At 57.4% G+C, this 22,238-nt stretch overlaps 1 protein-coding gene across 1 annotated transcript; it reads left to right on the top strand.

The window, feature by feature from the left end:
- The first annotated feature begins 6,821 nt into the window (after window positions 1–6,821).
- On the top strand, window positions 6,822–21,241 carry LOC136004144 (myosin-6). Its single transcript, XM_065660368.1, has 40 exons — window positions 6,822–6,999; window positions 7,512–7,713; window positions 8,437–8,580; window positions 8,671–8,827; window positions 8,997–9,024; window positions 9,101–9,209; window positions 9,284–9,376; window positions 9,457–9,520; window positions 10,002–10,100; window positions 10,193–10,296; window positions 10,609–10,747; window positions 10,826–10,944; window positions 11,013–11,162; window positions 11,382–11,552; window positions 11,638–11,947; window positions 12,024–12,097; window positions 12,178–12,265; window positions 12,350–12,467; window positions 12,552–12,675; window positions 12,851–12,987; window positions 13,062–13,188; window positions 13,265–13,393; window positions 13,480–13,722; window positions 13,928–14,104; window positions 14,203–14,348; window positions 14,437–14,527; window positions 14,831–15,220; window positions 15,300–15,426; window positions 15,522–15,640; window positions 16,557–16,753; window positions 17,241–17,424; window positions 18,053–18,218; window positions 18,301–18,425; window positions 18,502–18,810; window positions 19,033–19,236; window positions 19,396–19,521; window positions 19,590–19,865; window positions 20,038–20,133; window positions 20,844–20,978; window positions 21,066–21,241. The coding sequence occupies exons 1-40, from the start codon at window positions 6,926–6,928 to the stop codon at window positions 21,084–21,086; spliced, it is 5,892 nt and encodes a 1,963-aa protein (XP_065516440.1). The 5' UTR covers window positions 6,822–6,925; the 3' UTR covers window positions 21,087–21,241.
- Window positions 21,242–22,238: the final 997 nt, after the last annotated feature.

Below are 22,238 nucleotides of genomic sequence, written 5' to 3'. Positions count from 1 at the left end.
CAGAGCCTGCATCCCGGCAATGAGAGCATTGGGGTACAGGAGCAGTGGGGCAGAGCCTGCATCCCGGCAATGAGAGCATTGGGGTACAGGAGCAGTGGGGCAGAGCCTGCATCCCAGCAATGACAGCATCTGGGCACCGGAGCAGTGGGGCAGAGCCTGCATCCCGGCAATGAGAGCATTGGGGTACCGGAGCAGTGGGGCAGAGCCTGCATCCCGGCAATGAGAGCATTGGGGTACAGGAGCAGTGGGGCAGAGCCAACCCCTGCCCCACTGCAGCATCATGGGGCCGGGGCCCAGCAGGGAGCCCCCCATAGACCCCGGTGCCCATCAGGGCAGGAATGCCCCAAATCCTTTGGGATTCACCCAAACTTTGGGCTCTACAGAGGGAAGGGAAACCCAATCCTTGTCCTCAGCGCTTGCCTGCACCCCACGGGGACGGGGCCTGGCGGGGCCCCTGTGCTGGGGTGGAGCAGCTCCAACGGAGAGCCAGGGATGGGGAGGACTCCGCTCCCTCGTTCCAGGGCTTTATCCCCCGATTCCCTTTGCTTTCCTCGCGTTTCCATCCCAGTTCCGGGCTGCAGAAGCAGGAATTCCCCCCTGCTCCGAGCCCCCGTGCCCAACGCGGCCTCGAGCACTGCCGGGATGGGGCAGCCACGGCTCCCCTGGGCACCCTGCGCCAGCGCCTCAGCACCCGCACAGGGAAGAGCTTCTGCTCTTGGGCCGCCATGTTGGCACTGAGGGAGCCCTGTTTGGCCGCCATGTTGGCACTGAGGGAGCCCTGTTTGGTGGCCATGTTGGCACTGAGGGCGCCCTGTTTGGTGGCCATGTTGGCACTGAGGGAGCCCTGTTTGGCCGCCATGTTGGCACTGAGGGAGCCCTGTTTGGCCGCCATGTTGGCACTGAGGGGGCCCTGTTTGGCGGCCATGTTGGCACTGAGGGGGCCCTGTTTGGCGGCCATGTCGGGCACTGAGGGGGCCCTGTTTGGCCGCCATGTTGGCACTCCCTGAGGGGGCCCTGTTTGGCAGCCATGTCGGACACCGAGGTGGCCTTGTGTGGCGTGGTGCTGGGCGGCCATGGTTTGTAGGCCAAAGAGGGTCAGGGCAGCTCGGGGCGATGAAGGGGGTGCGGGAAGTGAGTGGTCACAGTGGGCTCAAAGGGCAGGAGACACGGCGGCCATCTTGGGCGGCCATCTTGGGTGGGCGGGAAGTGGCCCGGGGCGGGGCTGACTGGGGCAGAGGAAGCGGCCATGATGGAGAGCACCGGGGCACGGGAGAGGGGTTGTCATGGCAACGGGGGGGACACTGGTGTGAGGGCACCAGTGACACCAGTATGGAGACACCAGTGACACCGGTATGGAGACACCAGTGACACCAGTATGGGGGCACCAGTGACACCAGTATGGGGACACCAGTGACACCGGTATGGAGACACCAGTGACACCGGTATGGAGACACCAGTGACACCAGTATGGGGGCACCAGTGACACCGGTATGGAGACACCAGTGACACCAGTGTGGGGACACCAGTGACACCAGTATGGGGGCACCAGTGACACCGGTATGGGGGCACCAGTGACACCGGTATGGGGACACCAGTGACACCGGTATGGGGGCACCAGTGACACCAGTATGGAGACACCAGTGACACCGGTATGGAGACACCAGTGACACCAGTATGGAGGCACCAGTGATACCGGTATGGGGGCACCAGTGACACCGGTATGGGGGCACCAGTGACACCAGTATGGAGACACCAGTGATAACGGTATGAGGACACCAGTGACACCAGTATGGAGCACCAGTAACACTGGTATGGGGCACCAGTGGCACCAGTGACTCCAGTGACACCGGTGTGGGGATCGGTATGAGGATGCCAGTGACACCAGTGACACCGGTATGGGGACACCAGGATGGGGACACCAGTGACTCCAGTGACACCAGTATGGGGACATCAGTGACACTGGTATGGGGACACCAGGATGGGGACACCAGTGACACCAGTGATACTGGTATGAGGACACCAGTGACACCAGTATAGGGACACCAGGATGGGGACACCAGTGGCACCAGTGACACTGGGGACACCAGTATGGGGACACCAGTATGGGGACACCAGTGACTCTGGTACAGGCTCACCCCTGCTCCCACTGGGGTCAATGGGGGGACCCATGGGGGCCCTCATGGGGTGCGGGGGGGGTCAGGGGTGCCCCATAGGGAGCTCTGGGTGCCCCTGGGGCTCAGCTGAGGGCACACCCCCCCATGGCTCCCTTGGGTGCTCTCCAGGGGCCATCTTTAGGACCCAAATCTTGGGGTTTAAGCCCCAAATCCTCATGTTGGAGGCCTGGATCCCAGCTCCGGGGCAGAAGCCTCATTCAGAGCCCCCAAATCTTCAGGTTTTAAGCTCAAAAATTCATTCTTTGGCCCAAAATCTTCATTTTTGAGGCAAAATCTTCATTTGAAAGCCAAATTTCTTCATTTTATGGCAACAATTAGGGGCAAAATCTTCATTTCCAGACTCCAAATCTTCCTTTTGAGGCTGAAATGGACCTTTTGAAAGCCCAGGTCTTCATTTTTAACCCAAAAAGCTTCATTTTTGACCCGAAATCTTCATTTTAACACAAAAAGCTTGATTTTTAACCCAAAAGCTTGATTTTAAACCACAAAAGTCTTCATTTTTAACCCAAAAATCTTCATTTTTACCCCAAAAAAATCTTCATTTTAGGGGTAAAAGCTTCATTTCGAGGCTCCAAACCTTAATTTTGAGGCCAAATCTGATGTTTTTTGATGAAAATCCACATTTTTCAGACCAGAATCTTCACATTAGGAGCTGAAATCTTCATTTTTAAGCCAAAATCTCCATTTTTAGAGCAAAAAAGCTTCATTTTGGAGGTTGGAATCTTCCTTTGGAGGCCCCAAACGTTCATTTTGGGGACAAATTGTTCATTCTGAGGTGGAAATCCTCATTTTTAGGGTTTAAACTTGTCTTTTTTAGTCCTCAAATTGTCATTTTTAGACCCAAAACACCCATTTTTAGACCCAAAAGCCACATTCCAGGCCCTAAAACATCATTTCTTGGCCAAATTCCTCCTTTTTAGGCCAAATTCCTCCTTTTCAGGGACAAAATCAAAATTTTAGAGCTGAAACCCTCGTTTTTAGGCCAATTCCCTTCATTTTGGGGCCAAACTTGTTATTTTGAGGCCAAATTCCTCATTTTTCCCACAGGAATGCTCATTTTCCAGCCAAATTTCTCCTTTTCAGGGACAAAACCCATTTTCAGTCCAAATTCCTTTTTTTCCTAAAAAAATTCCAAATTTGCCCTTTTATGGCAAATTTCCTTCTTTTTTTTTTTTTCATTTTTCAGGACAAATTCCCCTTTTTAGGCCCCCAAATGCACTTTTTGGGGGCAAATTCCTACCTTTTTTGGTCCAAATCCTCCCTTTTGGGGCCAGAATCTCCTGTGGAGGATTCCAGTTTTCCACTTTCGGGCTCAGTTCCTCCTTTTGAACACCCAATTCCTCCAATTTTGGGCCAAAACCCTCTTTTTTGACCCCAAAATTCCACTTTTCAGGCCAAATTCCTCCAGGTTTGGGTCAAATTCCTCCAATTTGGGTCAAATTCTTCCTTTTAAGGGCCAAAACCTGTCTGGAGAGGCTGGAAATCCCCAAATTCCACCCAAATTCCCCCTTTTCGCACCCAATTCCTCCAATTTTGGGCCAAAATCCTCCTTTTTAGCTCCCAAAATCCTATTTTCAGGCCAAATTCTTTCTGTTTTGGGTCAAATTCCTCCAGGTTTGGGTCAAATTCTTCCTTTTTAGGTCCAAAATCTCTCTCAAGAGGCTGAAATTCCCCAAATTCCACACAAAAGCCTCCTTTTTAAGCCCAAATTCCTCCTTTTTAGCACCCAGTTCCTCCAATTTGGGGCCCAAACCTTCCTTTTTATCCCCAAAATTCCTCTTTTCAGGCCAAATTCCTCCAGTTTTTGTCAAATTCCTCCAGATTTGGGTCAAATTCTTCCTTTTTAGGGCCAAAATCTGTCTCAAGAGGCTGAAATTCCCCAAATTCCACCTTTTTAGCACCCAATTCCTCCAATTTGGGACCCAAACCCTCCTTTTTAACCCCAAAATTCCTCTTTTCATGCCAAATCCCTCCAGTTTTTGTCAAATTCCTCCAGATTTGGGTCAAATTCCTCCCGTTGGGTCAAATTCTTCCTTTTTAGGGCCAACATCTGTCTGGAGAGGCTGAAATTCCCCAAATTCCACCCAAATTCCTCCTTTTTAGCACCCAATTCCTCCAATTTGGGGCCCAAACCCTCCTTTTTAACCCCAAAATCCCTCTTTTCAGGCCAAATACCTCCAGTTTTCGGTGAAATTCCTCCAATTTGGGTCAAATTCCTACTTTTTAGGGCCAAAATCTGTCTGGAGAGGCTGAAATTCCCCAAATTCCCCCTTTTTAGGGCTGATTTGGGGCTGAATTCCACAGTTTTAGGAGCAAAAATGTCCCCTCCATCCCCCCCTCCCCCCTCCCCCCCTTCCCCCCCCCGTGGGAATGTGTCACCTCTTGCAGGAACAAAGTGGGTCCCACGTGTGGGGCCGGGTGCCAGGGCCCTGCCCCATAGCGCGGCCCCACAGCGGCGCCAGGCCGGGGGGGGCGGGGGGAGATAACGGGGCCTGATAGAGGGGCCGCCTGTCAGCGCCCCACAAGTGCCGGGACACGAGCCAGGCCCACAGTGCCTGCCCCATAGAGGCCCCCCCCCCACCCCTGCCATGAGAGGTTCTGCCCCATTGATGGGCCCCACAGATGGGGACCCCCATGTCCTGCCCCATAGAGGCACCAGAGGGAGGGAAAATGGGGGTTCTGCCCCATTGATGCCTCCCCACTGACTGCAGACCCACTTGTTCTGCCCCATAGAGGTGCCCCACACATGGGGATCCCAGTATCCTGCCCTATAGATGCCACATAGCAATGGTCATGGGGGTTCTGTCCATAGAGGCACCACAGGGAGGGAAAATGGAGGTTCTGCCCCATAGATGCTCCCCCACTGACTGCAGACCCACTTGTTCTGCCCCATAGATGTGCCCCACACATGGGGATCCCCGTATCCTGCCCTATAGATGCCCCATAGCAACGGTCATGAGGGTTCTGCTCCATAGATGCCCTCCCACTAACTGCAGACCCTCTTGTTCTGCCCCATAGATGGGCCCCACACATGGGGACACCCATGTCCTGCCCCATAGATGCTGCATAGCGATGGTCATGGGGGTTCTGCCCATAGAGACACCACAGGGAGGGGAAATGGGGGCTCTGCCCCATTGATGCCCCAAAGATGCACCCCCCCCCCGACTGCAGACCCATGTGTTCTGCCCCATAGATGTGCCCCACACATGGAGACCCCCACGTCAAGCCCCACAGATGCCCCACAGGGAGGTGACATGGGGGTTCAGCCCCACAGAGGCACCACACAGACAGAACCCCATTGTTCTGCCCCATAGATGACCCATATACAGCAGGGCCCACAAGTCCTGCCCTATAGACACCCCACAGACAAAGGAAAAGAGGTTTCCTGCCCCATAGATGCACCTCTACAGACTGCAAACACACACGTTCTGCCCCATAGACGCCCCATAGACAGGGAAAACAGGTGTCCTGCCCCATAGATGTGACCCACACATAGGGACCCCCATGTCCTGCCCCATAGATCCCCCACAGGGAGGGAACATGGGGGTTCTGCCGCATAGATGGCCCACACTCACCAAATCCACACATCCTGCCCCATAGACGTCCCCCACATCCCACCCCTACGATGGGTTTGGGCAGCCCTTCCTCTGCCCTATAGCTCTGCCCCATTGCTCTGCCCCATAGCTCAGCTATGGGGCAGGGGTTAGGGCTGCCCTTCCCCCCCCCCTCCTCCCACCAACCCCCCCTCTCCTCCCATCAGCTCCCCCCCCCCCCAAGGAATTCGCCCTCCCCCCAGCTCTGCCCCATATAAAGGCCGATGGTCAGCGGAGGCGGCAGAGCTGACGCTGTGGGGCAGAGAGAGGTTGGGGGGCACGGGATGGGGAGTGGGGGATCTATGGGGCACGGGGGAGGTATGGGGTGCACAGGGGGGTATGGGGTGCACAGGGCAGGCTATGAGGCACAAGGGATTTATGGGGCACACAGGGGGCTATGGGGCGCACAGAAGCTATGGGGCATGGGGGGGGGGTTGTGTGGCACAGGATCTATGGGGCACAGGGGATCTATGGGGCACATGGATCTGTGGGGCTTTGAGGCACAGGGGTTCTATGGGGTGCACAGGGGGTTTATTGGATGCCAAGACCTCTGGGGCACATGGGCGATGTGGGGTGTACAGGGAGCTATGGGGCGTGGGGATCTGTGTGGGCTAAGTGGGGTCTGTAGGGGATGTGGGGCACAGAATCTGTGGGGCACACAGGGGGTTATGGGGCATGGGGGGTTATCAGTTGCACAGGACAGTTCTGGAGCACAGGAATCTATGGGGCTCAGGGGATCTAAGGGGTACCAGCATCTATGGAACACACGGGGGGGGGGGGGGGGGAGGGGGATGTGGCGCACGTGGCAGCTGTGGGGTGCAGGAATCTATGGGGCACAGAGAAGGAACTATGGGGCATAGAGACCTATGGGGCACAAAGCGGGGCTTTTGGGGTGTACGGGGTATGGGCTATGGGGTACCTAAGGTGCAGCCTATATGGAGTTATGTGGCACAGGATCTATGGGGCAACCAGGGAGGCTGTGAGGTGCACAGGAGGATGGGGCACTGGGGGGAGGCGATGGGGATTAGGGATCTATGGGGCACAGGGGGTGTAGGTATAGATATGTCCCTATAGCATGGGGGTGCAATGGGGTTCAGGAATCTATAGGGTGCGGGGGCTCTATAGGGCCTGTGGGGCCCATGGAGCTCTCTGGGCTCTATGGGTCAGCCCTTCCCTCTCCCCCCACCTGCACAGCTTCCTCTATCTTTACACTTCAGACCCACTGATCCCAGGTGAGTGTGGTGCCATGGGGCAGGGCATTGGGGGGGGGGGGTGGTGGGGTGGTGTCACTACTGGCTCTGCCATTCTCTATGGGGCTGGGTGTGTCACTGTGCCCCATCGCTAAGGGTCAGCCCCACATTGACCATTGCTGCTATGGGTCCGGATGGGGCTCTGGCCCAGTCGCTATGGGTCAGCCCCACACTGACCATCACTATGGGTCAGGATGGGGCTCTGGCCCAGTCGCTATGGGTCAGCCCCACACTGACCATCACTATGGGTCAGGATGGGGCTCTGGCCCCATCGCTATGGGTCAGCCCCATACTGATCATGGCTGCTGTGGGTCAGCCCCACACTGACCATGGCCGCTATGGGTCAGGATGGGGCTCTGGCCCCATCGCTATGGGTCAGCCCCACACTGACCATGGTTGCTATGGGACAGCCGACCATGGCCGCTATGGGTCAGGATGGGGCTCTGGCGCCATCGCTATGGGTCAGCCCCACACTGACCATCGCTATGGGTCAGGATGGCCGAGGCGGTGCTCGCGGCGCTGGGCGCGGCCGCCCCGTTCCTGCGCCCGTCGGAGGCGGAGCGCGTGGCGGCCCAGACCCGCCCCTTCGAGCCGCGCGCCGAGTGCTTCGTGCCCCACCCCCACCACGAGTTCGTGCGCGGCCGAATCACGGAGCGGCGCGGCGCTGACGTCACCGTGACCACCGAGCTCGGGGAGGTGGGTGGGGCCAAGGGGGCGTGGTCAAAGTGGGCGTGGTCAAAGGGGGTGGTTACATGGGGCCAAAGGGGCGGGGTTAAATGGGAGTCAGAGGGGGGGCCAAATGGGGCTAAAGGGGGTGGGGCTATGGGGGGTCGAATGTTGGGGGGGTTCGAAGGGGGGAGATGGGGCAGCTTCAAGTCATGGGGGTGCCCCCTAATGGGTGGGAGAGCCCTACCCCATGGGGGACCCCCTCAAGTTCATGGAGACCTCCCCGTCCCATTGGACCCCCCCATTCCGTCAATAACCTCCCAACCCACGAGGGCACCCTTTGACCCAATGAAGATCCCCCCAACCCAATGAAGACCCCCCCCAACCCAATGAAGGCCCCCCCAACCCAATGAAGAACCCCCACCCCATTGAAGATCCCCCACCCCATTGAAGATCCCCCAACCCATTGAAGACCCCCCAACACAATGAAGATCCCCCAACCCATTGAAGATGCCCAGCCCATTGAAGATCCCCCAACCTATTGAAGACCCCCCCAACCCATTGAAGATCCCCCAACCCATTGAAGATCCCCCAACCCATTGAAAATCCCCCAACCCATTGAAGATCCCCCAACTCATTGAAGAACCCCCAACCCAATGAAGATCCCCCAACCCATTGAAGACCCCCCAACCCACTGGAGACCCCCTCACCCCACGAGGCACCCCATAACCCCCTCCGACCCCCACTTTCCAGACGGTGACCGTGAAGGAGGCCGACGTCCACCCCCAGAACCCCCCCAAGTTCGACAAGATGGAGGACATGGCCATGCTGACCTTCCTGCACGAGCCCGCCGTCCTCTTCAACCTCAAGGAGCGCTACGCGGCCTGGATGATCTATGTGAGCAGCACCTCCACGGGGCCATGGGGCACCCAGAGCCCGGATGTCCGCTCCCAGTGGGTGTCCCTGACCCCCTTCTCCCACCTCCAGACCTACTCCGGGCTCTTCTGCGTGACCGTCAACCCCTACAAGTGGTTGCCCGTCTACAACGCCGAGGTGGTGGCCGCTTACCGGGGCAAGAAGCGGAGCGAAGCTCCCCCCCACATCTTCTCCATCTCTGACAACGCCTACCAGTACATGCTGACAGGTGAGCACCTCCCTTGGAGACCCCAAATCACGTGTGTGCCCCTCTCCAAATGTGGGTCCAGCCCCATAAGTGGGTGATGGGACCCCATTGAGTCCATAAACACCTCCCCATGGCGGAGGTTGAAGAATCTCAACGTCCATCACCGCCCCCCCCTCCTTCTCTTCACCAGACCGTGAGAACCAGTCCATCCTCATCACGTAAGGCCGTGGTCCCCCCCCACCCCGAGGTGTGATGGGGAAGAACGTTCTTCACCGTCCCCTCCATTGTCCTCAGTGGAGAATCCGGCGCGGGGAAGACGGTCAACACCAAGAGGGTCATCCAGTACTTCGCCAGCATCGCTGCCATTGGCGACCGCAAGAAGGAGGCAACCAACAGCAGCAAGGTGGGGCCTCAGGCCATGGGGGGGTCACCCGTGGGGTGGTGTCAGACCCCTTTGGACGCTGTCCTGCCCCATAGGGCACCCTGGAGGACCAGATCATCCAGGCCAACCCCGCGCTGGAGGCCTTTGGCAACGCCAAGACCGTTCGCAACGACAACTCCTCGCGCTTCGTGAGTGGCCGGGGCGGGGAGGGCGGGTGGGGGTGGTGTGGAGCTGGGGTCAGGGCCTCAGTAAGAAGCTTCTTCCCCAGGGAAAGTTCATCCGGATCCACTTCGGGGCCACCGGGAAGTTGGCGTCAGCGGATATTGAGACCTGTGAGTGGGGGGGTCCATCTCCTGGTGTCCTCCATGGCCCCGTGTCCCCCTCCATCTGCTTCATCTTCATCTCCATCTCCATCTCCTTCACCTCCACCTCCTTCACTTCCATCTCCTTGTGTCCTCCTTCATCTCCTGGTGTCCTCTTCCATCTATTCATCCATCCATCTGACCCTCCACCTCCATCTTGTCATGTCTCCATCAATGTCCATCTCCATCCCCATCTCCTCATCCATGCCTCCAGCCATCTAGTGTCTCTATCCATCTCCTCATCCATCCAACCACCTCTTCATCCATCTGAACCTCCGTCTCCTCATCCCACTATCCATCTTCTCATGTCTCCATCCACCTGACCCTCCATCCCCATCCCCATCCCATTGCCACCTCCATCCCAAACTCCATCTCCACCTGCATCCATGTCTCCATCCACCTCTACCTCCTTGTCTCATCACCCACCTTCTCTCTTCTCCCCCTGCCCCAGACCTCCTGGAGAAGTCCCGTGTCATCTTCCAGCTGAAGGCTGAGAGGAACTACCACATCTTCTACCAGATCCTCTCCAACAAGAAGCCAGAGCTTCTGGGTGAGCCTGGGGACACCTTGGACTTATGGTGACCCAAAGGTGGTATCTCGAGGTCTTGGGGCTGGTGCAAACGTTCGTTGTCTCCATCCCAGAGATGCTTCTGATCACCACCAACCCTTATGACTACAGTTACGTCTCCCAAGGAGAGGTGACCGTGGCCTCCATCGATGATGCAGAGGAGCTGCTGGCCACCGACGTGAGACATGTCATGGTGGAGGGATGGGGGGGTGGAGAGCCGGGATGGATGGAGGAGACCATGGAAGGGGGAGTCTATGGATGGATGGGTGGTCTATGGATGGATATGTGAGTCTGTGGCTGGTTGGAGAAGTCCATGGATGGATGAAGGAGACCATGGATGAGTCCTTGGATGAATGGATGAATGGATGAGAGCCCTCAGATGGCTGGAGAAGTCCATAACTGCTCAAATGGAAGGAGCAGCCCACAGATGGTCCAAGGGCTGGTTGCCCCCAGGTGGATATACCCTTCAGCCTGTTCCCTCTCCTTCCAGAGCGCTTTTGATGTCCTGGGCTTCACCAACGAGGAGAAGGCCGGTGTCTATAAGCTGACGGGGGCCATCATGCACTTCGGCAACATGAAGTTCAAGCAGAAGCAGCGGGAGGAGCAGGCCGAGCCAGACGGCACCGAAGGTGGGTTCCACCTAAAGGTGACCAATCAGGATGAGGAACCCCTCGAGGTCTTCCAGGTTGACCTTGTCTTCTCCTTAGATGCCGACAAGTCGGCTTATTTGATGGGCCTCAACTCAGCCGATCTACTCAAGGGCTTGTGCCACCCTCGGGTCAAGGTTGGCAATGAGTACGTCACCAAGGGGCAGAACGTGCAGCAGGTAAGGAGGACACTTCCAAAGCCACCTCCTCCAGCAGCACAGAGACCACCAGGGTGTCCTTCTTCCAGGTCTACTACTCCATCGGAGCCTTGGCCAAGGCAGTCTATGAGAAGATGTTCAACTGGATGGTGGTGAGGATCAACAACTCGCTGGAGACCAAGCAGCCGCGGCAGTACTTCATCGGTGTCCTGGACATCGCTGGCTTCGAGATCTTCGACGTGAGCCTTCAACCCCTTGAGTGTTGGGTTGAGCCCACTGGGTCTTCAGTTGACCCCATTGACCCCACTGGGCATCCTGTTGACTCCACTGGGTGTTGAGTTGACCCCATTGACCCCACTGGCCACTGAGTTGACACTGTTGACCCCATTGGGTCTTCAGTCGACCCTGTTGGGTCTTCAGTTGACCACATTGACTCTCCATTGACTCTCCTCCCCCAGTTCAACAGCTTCGAGCAGCTCTGCATCAACTTCACCAATGAGAAGCTGCAGCAGTTCTTCAACCACCACATGTTCGTGCTGGAGCAGGAGGAGTACAAGAAGGAGGGCATTGAGTGGGAGTTCATCGACTTCGGCATGGACCTCCAGGCCTGCATTGACCTCATCGAGAAGGTACCACTGCCCCCAAGGTGGCTGGAGAAGCACTTTAGGTCCTGCTTGGTGTCCACCATGACCAAGCAGGTCTTCTCCTTGCCAGCCCATGGGGATCATGTCCATCTTGGAGGAGGAGTGCATGTTTCCCAAGGCTTCAGACATGACATTCAAGGCCAAACTCTATGACAACCACTTGGGCAAGTCATCCAACTTTGGGAAGCCCCGGAACGTCAAAGGCAAGACAGAAGCCCACTTCTCCTTGGTCCACTACGCCGGCACCGTAGACTACAACATCATTGGCTGGTTGGAGAAGAACAAGGACCCTCTCAACGAGACGGTGGTGGGGCTCTACCAAAAGTCAGGCCTCAAGCTCTTGGCCAGCCTCTTCTCCAACTACGCTGGGGCAGACACCGGTGGGTGGTTGGGTAGTGGGTGATGGGTGGGTGGATGGCGAAGACAATTTTCCATGGAATCATCTTTTATCTACAGGTGGTGATGGAGGGAAGGGCAAAGGAGCCAAGAAGAAAGGTTCCTCCTTCCAGACTGTGTCTGCTCTGCACCGGGTATGGGACCCATGTGGCTCTACCCCCTGCCCCATAGCTCCTTCCCCTTCCCCTTGGCCAACCCTCTTGTCCACCCCCAGGAGAACCTCAACAAGCTGATGACCAACCTCAAGACTACCCACCCCCACTTTGTCCGATGCCTCATCCCCAATGAGCGGAAGGAGCCAGGTGAGGAGAAGGGGGTGATGTCCTTGTGATGGGGAGGGGCAGGGCTTGAAGCTGACCATGCCCCTCCTCCCGCCCGTCCCCCAGGGGTGATGGACAACCCCTTGGTGATGCACCAGCTCCGCTGCAACGGGGTCTTGGAAGGCATTCGCATCTGCCGCAAGGGCTTCCCCAACCGCATCCTCTACGGGGACTTCCGTCAACGGTAGGAGCCCAGGAGATGGTGGGATGAGGTGGACAAAGCCATAGGGGCTGAGCTTGGGTTGTCCTCATCTTCTCTGGCCATCAGGTATCGCATCTTGAACCCGGCGGCCATCCCTGAAGGCCAGTTCATTGACAGCAGGAAAGGTGCTGAGAAGCTCCTGGGCTCCATCGACATTGACCACAGCCAGTATAAGTTTGGCCACACCAAGGTGATGGCATAAGGGTGATGGTCCCCATGGTGCCACTACCCAGGAGGTCATCTAGACCTCACTGTTCTACCTGCCACATGGTCCCCTGCCCATTGGAGCTCCCTGGGCTACATCCCACCACCAAAGTGTGTTCTGCATCCCCCAAGCAAGCTGATGTCTTCATCTCTTCACCAAGGTCTTCTTCAAGGCTGGGCTGCTGGGGCAGCTGGAGGAGATGCGGGATGAGCGTCTCTCCCGCATCATCACCCGCATCCAAGCTCAAGCCCGGGGACAACTCATGCGCCTCGAGTTCAAGAAGATCCTGGAGCGCAGGTGGGGTGGTGGAGATGTGGGGCATGAGGGTGGGTCCGCTCCTGGTGATGGACATCTCACTGTGGCAAATCCAGGGACGCGCTGTTGGTGATCCAATGGAACATCCGGGCCTTCATGGGGGTGAAGAACTGGCCGTGGATGAAGCTTTACTTCAAGATCAAGCCCTTGCTGCAGAGTGCTGAGACAGAGAAGGAGATGCAGGTGGGTCAGGGATGGGATGAAGGCAGAGGAGGAGGATGTGGGGACACTCATTGAGAGATCTTTGGGCCTCCTCCAGACCATGAAGGAGGAGTTTGGGCGGCTGAAGGAAGCCTTGGAGAAGTCAGAAGCGCGGCGGAAGGAGCTGGAGGAGAAGATGGTCTCCATGCTCCAGGAGAAGAACGACCTCCAGCTCCAAGTGCAGGCTGTGAGTGAGATGAACCCCAAAAGCACCTCTAGAAGGGGTCACCACCCCCATAGGACCTCCCCTCATCACCCCCCACACCACCACAGGAGCAGGACAACCTGACGGATGCCGAGGAGCGTTGTGATCAGTTGATCAAGAACAAGATCCAGTTGGAGGCCAAGGTGAAGGAGCTGACGGAGCGGCTGGAGGAGGAGGAGGAGATGAACGCTGAGCTCACGGCCAAGAAGAGGAAGCTGGAAGACGAATGCTCCGAGCTGAAGAAGGACATTGATGACCTGGAGTTGACATTGGCCAAAGTGGAGAAGGAGAAACATGCCACTGAGAACAAGGTGAGGCCTCAGCCTGGACGGGGTTGAGGAGACCCAAGGCTGATTGGGTTGAGGAGGTCAAAGTCTGGTTGAGTTGAGAAGACCCAAGGCCCATTGGGTTTGGTAGAGGAGACCCAAGGGTGGTTGGATTGGGTGGAGAAGATCCAAATCTGGTTGAGAAGCCCCAGCCCTATAATGGTGGCTGCCTGATGTTCTCCTTCTCCAGGTCAAGAACCTCACTGAGGAGATGGCCAGCTTGGATGAGACCATCACCAAGCTGACCAAGGAGAAGAAGGCCCTACAAGAAGCTCACCAGCAAGCGCTGGATGACCTGCAAGCCGAGGAAGACAAAGTCAACACCTTGACCAAGGCCAAAGTCAAGCTGGAACAGCAGGCAGATGATGTGAGCAGGGACCAGGGCCACCATCCGAGGACCTCCTTGATGAGGAGGACAGCCTTGGTTGGTGGGGACAACCTGAGGTTTCTCCCCATTCCTTGCAGCTTGAAGGCTCCTTGGAGCAGGAGAAGAAGATCCGGATGGACCTGGAACGTGCCAAGAGGAAGCTGGAAGGTGACTTGAAGCTGACCCAAGAGAACATTATGGACCTGGAGAACGACAAACAGCAGCTGGAGGAGAAACTGAAGAAGTGAGGCGGGACCTCCTTTGTGTGGGCCCAGCACGTGTGGGGGACACAGGCAGGGACCTCACTATCCCCCCACCACTGGGTTCCACAGGAAGGACTTTGAGATCCACCAGCAGAACAGCAAGATGGAGGACGAGCAGGCGCTGGCCCTGCAGCTCCAGAAGAAGCTGAAAGAGCTGCAGGTGAGGGACTCAGGGGGTTGGGTTGAAGGGTCTCCAGCTGGGAGGGCTGGGTTGAGATGAGTTGGGTTGAGCTCAGTTGAGTTGAAGAGCCTCCACCTCCTTGAGATGGACTGAGCAGAAGAGTCTCCATCTGCTTGAGTTGAGTTGAATTGAAGGGTCTCCATCTGCTTGAATTGAGTTGAAGGGTCACCAGTTGGTTGAGTTGGGTTGGGATGAGTGGATTGGAGGCCCTGCAGCTAGTTGGCTGAGCAGAAGCAATGGGTGAAGCCACCTCTAACCCTCCCCTCCCCTTGGTGGCCCCAGGCGCGCATCGAGGAGCTGGAGGAGGAGCTGGAGGCCGAGCGGACGGGCAGGGCCAAGGTGGAGAAGCTCCGCTCGGAGCTGTCGCGGGAGCTGGAGGAGCTCAGCGAGCGCCTGGAGGAGGCCGGAGGAGCCACCTCGGTGCAGCTGGAGCTCAACAAGAAGCGCGAGGCCGAGTTCCAGAAGATGCGGCGGGACCTGGAGGAGGCGACGCTGCAGCACGAGGCCACCGCCGCCGCCCTGCGCAAGAAACACGCTGATGGCGTGGCCGAGCTGGCCGAGCAGCTGGACAACCTGCAGCGGGTCAAGCAGAAGCTGGAGAAGGAGAAGAGTGAGCTCAAGCTGGAGCTGGATGACCTCACCTCCAACATGGAGCAGCTGCTCAAAGCCAAGGTAGGAGGAGGTTGAGGTGGATGTCACAGCTCCAAGGTGGGCACCAGGCTCTTGCTTCATGCCTTTGCTCTCCTCAAAGGTGGCCATGGAGAAGGTGTCCCGCACCATGGAGGACCAGGCAGCCGAGCACCGCGCCAAGCTGGAGGAAACCCAACGGGTCCTCAATGACACCACCACCCAACGGGCAAAGCTCCAGACTGAGAACGGTGGGACCCCCTGACCCACATCTTCACCTTCCTGCACCAGATCTTCACCCCCCTGCCCCACTTCTTCACCCCTCATGCCTTATGGATCCCCACAGGAGAGCTAAGCCGGCAGCTGGATGAAAAGGAGGCCCTCATCTCCCAGCTGACCAGGGGCAAGCAGTCATACACCCAGCAGCTGGAGGACCTTAAGAGGCAGCTGGAGGAGGAGGTGAAGGTGAGTTTGGAGGGTTGGGAAGACCGGGGGTCTCCAAGAGAGGACACGAGACCTGGTCTCCTTCAGCCTTATGGTGGTAGAACCCAAGAGGAATTACATTCAGGCTGGTTGGGTTGGGTGGTCCCATCTGAAAGTTGGTCCATCTCATGGTAGTTCCATCTAAAGGAGATTCCACTTTTTGGAGGTTCCATCTGAGTGTGCTTTCAACTCATGGAGGTTCCACACTAAAGGTGGTTCCACCTGACTGTGGTGGTGGATTTGGGGTTCCTCCATCCAGCAGTGAATGGGTTGGATTGCTCTACGGGCCATTGGGTGGGATCAACCATGGAGAAGTCCAACTGGGCTGGCTTGAAAACTGTTGGGTGGGGGGGGAGGTGGGGATGGGATGGTCAAGAGAAGGTTTGGGCTGAGGAGCAGCAGTGGTGATGAGCTGGAGGACCTCGAGGGAGTGCAAGGTGATGGGGAGCTAATGGTCCTATCTCATCCTAAAGATCCAAGGAAGATTGGGTTGATCAGGAGGTGTAGAGGAGGTTGGGTTGGTTTAGAAGAGGTTTAAAGAAGGTTGGGTTGGGTCTGAGAAAGGTCTGTGCAAGGTTGGGTTGGTCTAGAGGAGACTGGGTTGTGTCTAAAGGTCTAGAGAAGGTTGGGTTGGTCTAGAGAAGCTTCAGAGGTTTAGCTGGGTCTACAGAAGGTCTAGAGGAGGTTGGGTTGGAATAAGGAAGGTCTGGAGAAGGCTGGGTTGGCCTGGAGGGACTTGGGTTGGTCTAGAGAAGGTCAGGAGGAGGTTGGGTTGGTCTCCAGAAGCTCTGGTTGGGCTGGGCTAATGAAGCCCATTTCTTGCCAAGCTGGAGCCGCTCAGGAGGGGTCACCTTGACCTTGACCCAATGGTGCTCCCTTTTGTTCTTCTTGCCCCCAGGCCAAGAACGCGCTGGCGCACGCCCTGCAGTCAGCCCGGCACGACTGTGACCTCCTGCGGGAGCAGTACGAGGAGGAGACCGAGGCCAAGGCCGAGCTCCAACGCGCTCTCTCCAAGGCCAACTCCGAGGTGGCCCAGTGGAGGACCAAGTATGAGACAGACGCCATCCAGCGCACCGAGGAGCTGGAGGAGGCCAAGTGAGGAGACATCACTTTATGGATGGGGACAGCAGTGGGGAGACACCATGAGGTCTTCAGGCCATCCTGAGGGCCTTCAGGAGAAGGTTGAAGGATCTTCAGATTGGGTTGGCCTGCAGAAGGTCTAAGAAAGGTCTAGAGGACATGGGATCAGTCTAAAGAAGGCCTGTAGGAAGTTGGATTGGTCTAGAACGGGTTGGGTGTTGGTCTCCACAAGTTCTAGAGGTGATGGGATTTGTCTAGAGAAGGGCTAAGGAACCTTGGGTTGGTCTAGGAAAGGTCTGGAAGGGGTTGGGCTGGTGTGGAGAAAGTCCAAGGAAGGTTGGGTTGGCCTACAGAAGATCTAGAGAAGACTGGGTTCTTCTAGAGGAGATGGGATCTGGAGGAGGTTGCAGGACCTGGAGGTGAAGAGTTGAGCCTTGGCCAACCTGTGAGTGGAAGAAGGTTTGAGGCGGCCACAGCTGCATCTCCTGGTCACCCTGGGCAGGAAGAAGCTGGCGCAGCGACTGCAGGAGGCCGAGGAGGCCGTGGAGGCTGTTAACGCTAAGTGTTCCTCCTTGGAGAAGACCAAGCACCGGCTGCAGAATGAGATCGAGGACCTGCTGGTGGACCTGGAGCGGTCGAACGCGGCAGCAGCCGCCCTGGACAAGAAGCAGAGGAACTTCGATAAGGTTGGGAGCGTCAAGGGGGCTTGAGGGGGTGGAGGAGGAGACGGATGTGGAAGAGGAAGAGGTGGAGGAGAAAGAGAAGTAGAAGGAGGAGGAAATGGTGGAGGAGATGAGGAGGATGAGGAAGAAGAGGAGGAAGAGAATGAGATGGAGGAGGAGGAGAAGGAGGAGACATGGAGATGGAGGAGGAAGAGAAGGAGATGGAAACAGGAGGAGAAAGATGAGGACTTGGAGGAGGAAGAGACATGGAGGAAGAGGTGGAGGAGGAGGAGGAAGAGGTGGAGGAGGAGGAGGAAGAGGTGGAGGAGGAGGAGGAAGGGGTGGAGGAGGAGGAGGAAGGATGAGAAGAAAGAGAAGAGAGGGGAAGGAAGAGACATAGAGGAGGAGTAAGATGAGGAGAAGGAGGAGAGACAGAAGAACATGAAAGAGGAGGAGAGGAGGAGGGGGAGGATGTAGAGGAGCGAGGCGGAGAAGGAGGAGGAGGAAGATGAGAAGTAGAAGGAGAACTTGGAGAAAGAGAAGGAAAAGGAAGAGCAGGAGGAGCAGGACGTGGAGGAGATGTAGAGGATGAGGAGGAGCAGGAGGACAAGGAGGCTCTCCCGTGGTGCCCATGCCCTGGTGGTGCCCGCAGGTGCTGGCTGAGTGGAAGCAGAAGGTGGAGGAGGCTCAGGCTGAGCTGGAGGCCTCGCAGAAGGAGGCCCGAGCCCTCAGCACGGAGCTCTTCAAGCTAAGGAATGCCTATGAGGAGGCCCTGGAGCACCTGGAGACCTTCAAGAGGGAGAACAAGAACCTTCAAGGTGAGACCTTGGGGTCCTCGCACCCACCTGGTGCTTCCCCACCATTGTCCATGTGCTGTGATGGGTTCTCCACCCCTTTCAGAGGAGATCTCGGACCTGACGGAGCAGCTGGGCTCCAGCCACAAGAGCATCCATGAGCTGGAGAAGGTCCGGAAGCAATTGGACGCTGAGAAGCTGGAGCTCCAGGCGGCACTGGAGGAGGCAGAGGTGAGCCCGGCCCCATGGGTGTCCTGCACCCTTCTGTCTCCACGATCAGCAAGGTCTTCTCCATCCCTCCCACCAGGCCTCACTGGAGCATGAAGAAGGGAAGATCCTGAGGGCCCAGCTGGAGTTCAACCAAGTCAAGGTGGACCACGAGCGCAAGTTGGCTGAGAAGGACGAGGAGATGGAGCAGGCCAAGCGCAACCACCTGCGGGTGGTGGACTCCCTCCAGACCTCCTTGGACGCTGAGACCCGGAGCCGCAACGAGGCCTTGAGGTTGAAAAAGAAGATGGAAGGTGACCTCAATGAGATGGAGATCCAGCTGGGACACGCCAACCGCGCGGCTGCTGAGGCCCAGAAGCAAGTCAAGACCTTGCAGGGTTACCTTAAGGTATGGTGGTGGTGGTGGCTGGGGGTCCCAGGAGGAGATGATGGAGGAGGTTGGGATGGTCTCCAGAAGTACTTTCAGTCTTCTGGGATAGCCCCAGGTGTCTCCACCCACGTGGTCCTCAATGGTTCTTCATCCCATCCCCACCTCTGGGACCATTATGGCGGTGATGGGTGGACATCCCCATCCTCTCTCCACTGTGTCACATCCCGTGGTGCTTTGCAGGACACCCAACTCCAGCTGGATGATGTGGGGCGGATCAATGAGGACCTGAAGGAGAACATGGCCATGGTGGAGAGGAGGAACAACCTCCTGCAGGCCGAGCTGGAGGAGGTGCGGGCGGTGGTGGAGCAGACCGAGAGGACCCGCAAGTTGGCTGAGCAGGAGCTGATTGAGGCCACCGAGAGGGTGCAGCTCCTCCACTCACAGGTGAGACCTCCTTAACCTCCAAGAGGTCACCTCCAACCATGCAGAAACCAAGTGGGCATCTCCCAAGATTCCAAGACATCCAAATGGAGCTCCTTGCTCGCCACCATGCTCCAAGTCAGCAGGAGCTCCACTCCTGAGGTCTTCTCCTCCACCTTGCAGAATACCAGCCTCATCAACCAGAAGAAGAAGATGGAAGGGGACATCTCCCAGCTGCAGACCGAGGTGGAAGAGGCCATCCAGGAGTGTCGCAATGCTGAGGAAAAGGCCAAGAAAGCCATCACTGACGTGAGCAGAGCACCACTTGTCCACCACCATGGTGAGGAGATCATGGTGCGACCCTCCTCTTCCTGCAGGCAGCCATGATGGCGGAAGAGCTGAAGAAGGAGCAGGACACCAGCGCTCACCTGGAGCGGATGAAGAAGAACATGGAGCAGACCATCAAGGACCTGCAGCTGCGCTTGGACGAGGCCGAGCAGTTGGCTCTCAAGGGGGGGAAGAAGCAGCTCCAGAAGCTGGAGACGCGCGTGCGGGACCTGGAGACGGAGCTGGAGGCTGAGCAGAAGCGCAACGCCGAGAGCGTCAAAGGCCTGCGCAAGTCCGAGCGGCGCGTCAAGGAGCTCAGCTACCAGGTGAGGGCACCTCAGCCGGCTCCCAGTGGTCACAGGGACATCACCCGTGGCTCATGGAGCTAGATTGGGGTTGACCTGGTGGCCATGGTAGAGTTCTACCAATACCTGCCTTGGAGGTGTCCAGGCCTGGTGAGGCCCCATCTTCAGCCCCATCTGTTTCCTCCCCCTGCAGACGGAGGAGGACAAGAAGAACCTCCTGCGGCTGCAGGACCTGGTGGACAAGCTGCAGATGAAAGTCAAGGCCTACAAGAGGCAGGCGGAGGAGGCGGTGGGTGAAGGGACAGGGGGATGGGGGATGGGGGAGGAGAAGGATGGATGGATGGATGGATGGATGATGGATGGATGGATGGGTGGATGATGGATGGATGGATGGGTGGATGATGGATGGATGGATGATGGATGGATGATGGATGATGGATGGATGGATGATGGATGATGGATGGATGGATGGGTGGATGGTGGATGATGGATGATGGATGATGGATGGATGATGGGTGGATGGATGATGGGTGGATGGATGGATGATGGATGGATGGATGGATGGATGGATGATGGATGGATGGATGATGGATGGGTGGATGATGGACAATGGATGGATGGATGGATGGATGGATGGATGGATGGATGGATGATGGGTGGATGGATGATGGATGGATGGATGGATGATGGATGATGGATGGATGGAGGGATGGATGATGGATGATGGATGGATGGATGATGGATGGGTGGATGATGGACAATGGATGGATGGATGGATGATGGAAGATGGATGGATGGATGATGGATGGGTGGATGGATGATGGATGATGGATGGATGGATGATGGATGGGTGGATGGATGATGGATGGATGGATGATGGATGGGTGGATGGATGATGGATGATGGATGGATGGATGATGGATGGGTGGATGGATGATGGATGATGGATGGATGGATGATGGACAATGGATGGATGGAGCAGAAGGTCACCCCCTCCAGGAGGAACAAGCCAACACCAACCTGACCAAGTTCCGGAAGGTGCAACATGAGCTGGATGAAGCTGAGGAACGCGCCGACATGGCTGAGTCCCAGGTCAACAAGCTGAAGGCCAAGAGCCGGGACATCAGCACCAAGGTGGGACCTTCTCCACCATCACCCTGCCCCATGGCTCTGCCCCATGGCTGTGCCCATAACCATCCTCCATCTCCTGTCCTACCCTAGAAGCTGCACGATGAGGAGTGACCCCACCACCATGACCATGTGACCCCATGACCCCATGTGACCTCCGAGCTCAGCACCACCTCTCCCTGCCCAAGGCAGGGCCTGATGATGTCACTGAGTGACCCAACCTTGACCCAACTTTGACCCAACATTGACCCAACATGACCTGAAGCAGCTTTGGTGGCTGGAGAGGTGTCAATGGGCGGCTGTGGGGTGGGCATGGGGCTGGGAGCAAAGCATGATGGGATGGCACTTGGAGGTCCGATTTGGTTGAGGGATGAGGCCATGTGGGGTCACCAGGAGATGCCGAGCTGGACACCAGCAGTGAGGACATCATGGAGGACACCAAGGTGGAGGCCAAGAGACCCACAGGTGCCACCTACACACCCAGAACTGAGTCCTGGGACCCATAACTGAGCCCCAGACCCATAAGTGACCCCTCCAGACCCACAAATGGCCTTTGGGGGACCCAGAACTGAGCCCGGGGACACAGAAATGTGTCCCCCCAAACTCATAAGTGACACTTTGGGACCCACAAGTGCCCCCCAGGGACCCATAACTGACTCCCCAGACCCTAAGGGCCCCTGCGTGAACCCCAGAGACACAAGAACGCACGGGGACCCGAGCGGTGGAACGGGCAGAGAGGGGCGGTGCCGCTGGGAGCCGGGATGGAGCCGCCGAGGACGAGCGGGCGGGCGGGCGCTAGGACCCGGGGCGACCTCGGCGAGGGGGCGGGGCCTGCGCTGAACGGGGCGGGGAGAGGGGCGGGGCCATGCCCATACAAGGAACGCGGCGCGGCTCTTTTGGCCCCGCTACCGGGGCCCATCCGGTACCTGCTGCCGCGGCGCCCCCTGGCGGCCGAAAGAGGAACCGCGCCCGGGGCCCGCGGTACCTGGGCGGGGGGGGCGCAGCCAATGGGGGTGGGCGAAGGGAGGGGGCGCGGGAGCATCCCGACATTCCCGGCGGTCCCCAGCACAGCGCACGGAACAGCGCTGGGAACAGCATGGGATGGGAGGGGGTAAGACGGGATAGGATAGGGCAGGACGGGATAGGGCAGGATAGGATAGGACAGGATAGGATAGGACAGGATGGGATAGGATAGGATAGGATAGGATAGGACAGGATGGGATAGGATAGGATAGGATAGGACAGGACAGGATAGGACAGGATAGG

Source organism: Lathamus discolor, chromosome 24 (assembly GCF_037157495.1).
Source record: "Lathamus discolor isolate bLatDis1 chromosome 24, bLatDis1.hap1, whole genome shotgun sequence".
NCBI lineage: Eukaryota > Metazoa > Chordata > Aves > Psittaciformes > Psittacidae > Lathamus > Lathamus discolor.
Note: the sequence above shows the minus strand (reverse complement) of the source record. Positions and strands in the feature narration are given on the sequence as shown.

Bases quoted from the DNA above. Each gene is read 5' to 3' on its own strand.
- LOC136004144 (XM_065660368.1), top strand. From the start codon at position 6,926: ATGGGTCAGCCCTTCCCTCTCCCCCCACCTGCACAGCTTCCTCTATCT. The intron at 9,521-10,001 runs GTGAGTGGGGGG...CCCCTGCCCCAG, and splicing joins GTCAGCGGATATTGAGACCT to ACCTCCTGGAGAAGTCCCGT. The intron at 13,189-13,264 runs GTGGGTCAGGGA...GGCCTCCTCCAG, and splicing joins AGACAGAGAAGGAGATGCAG to ACCATGAAGGAGGAGTTTGG.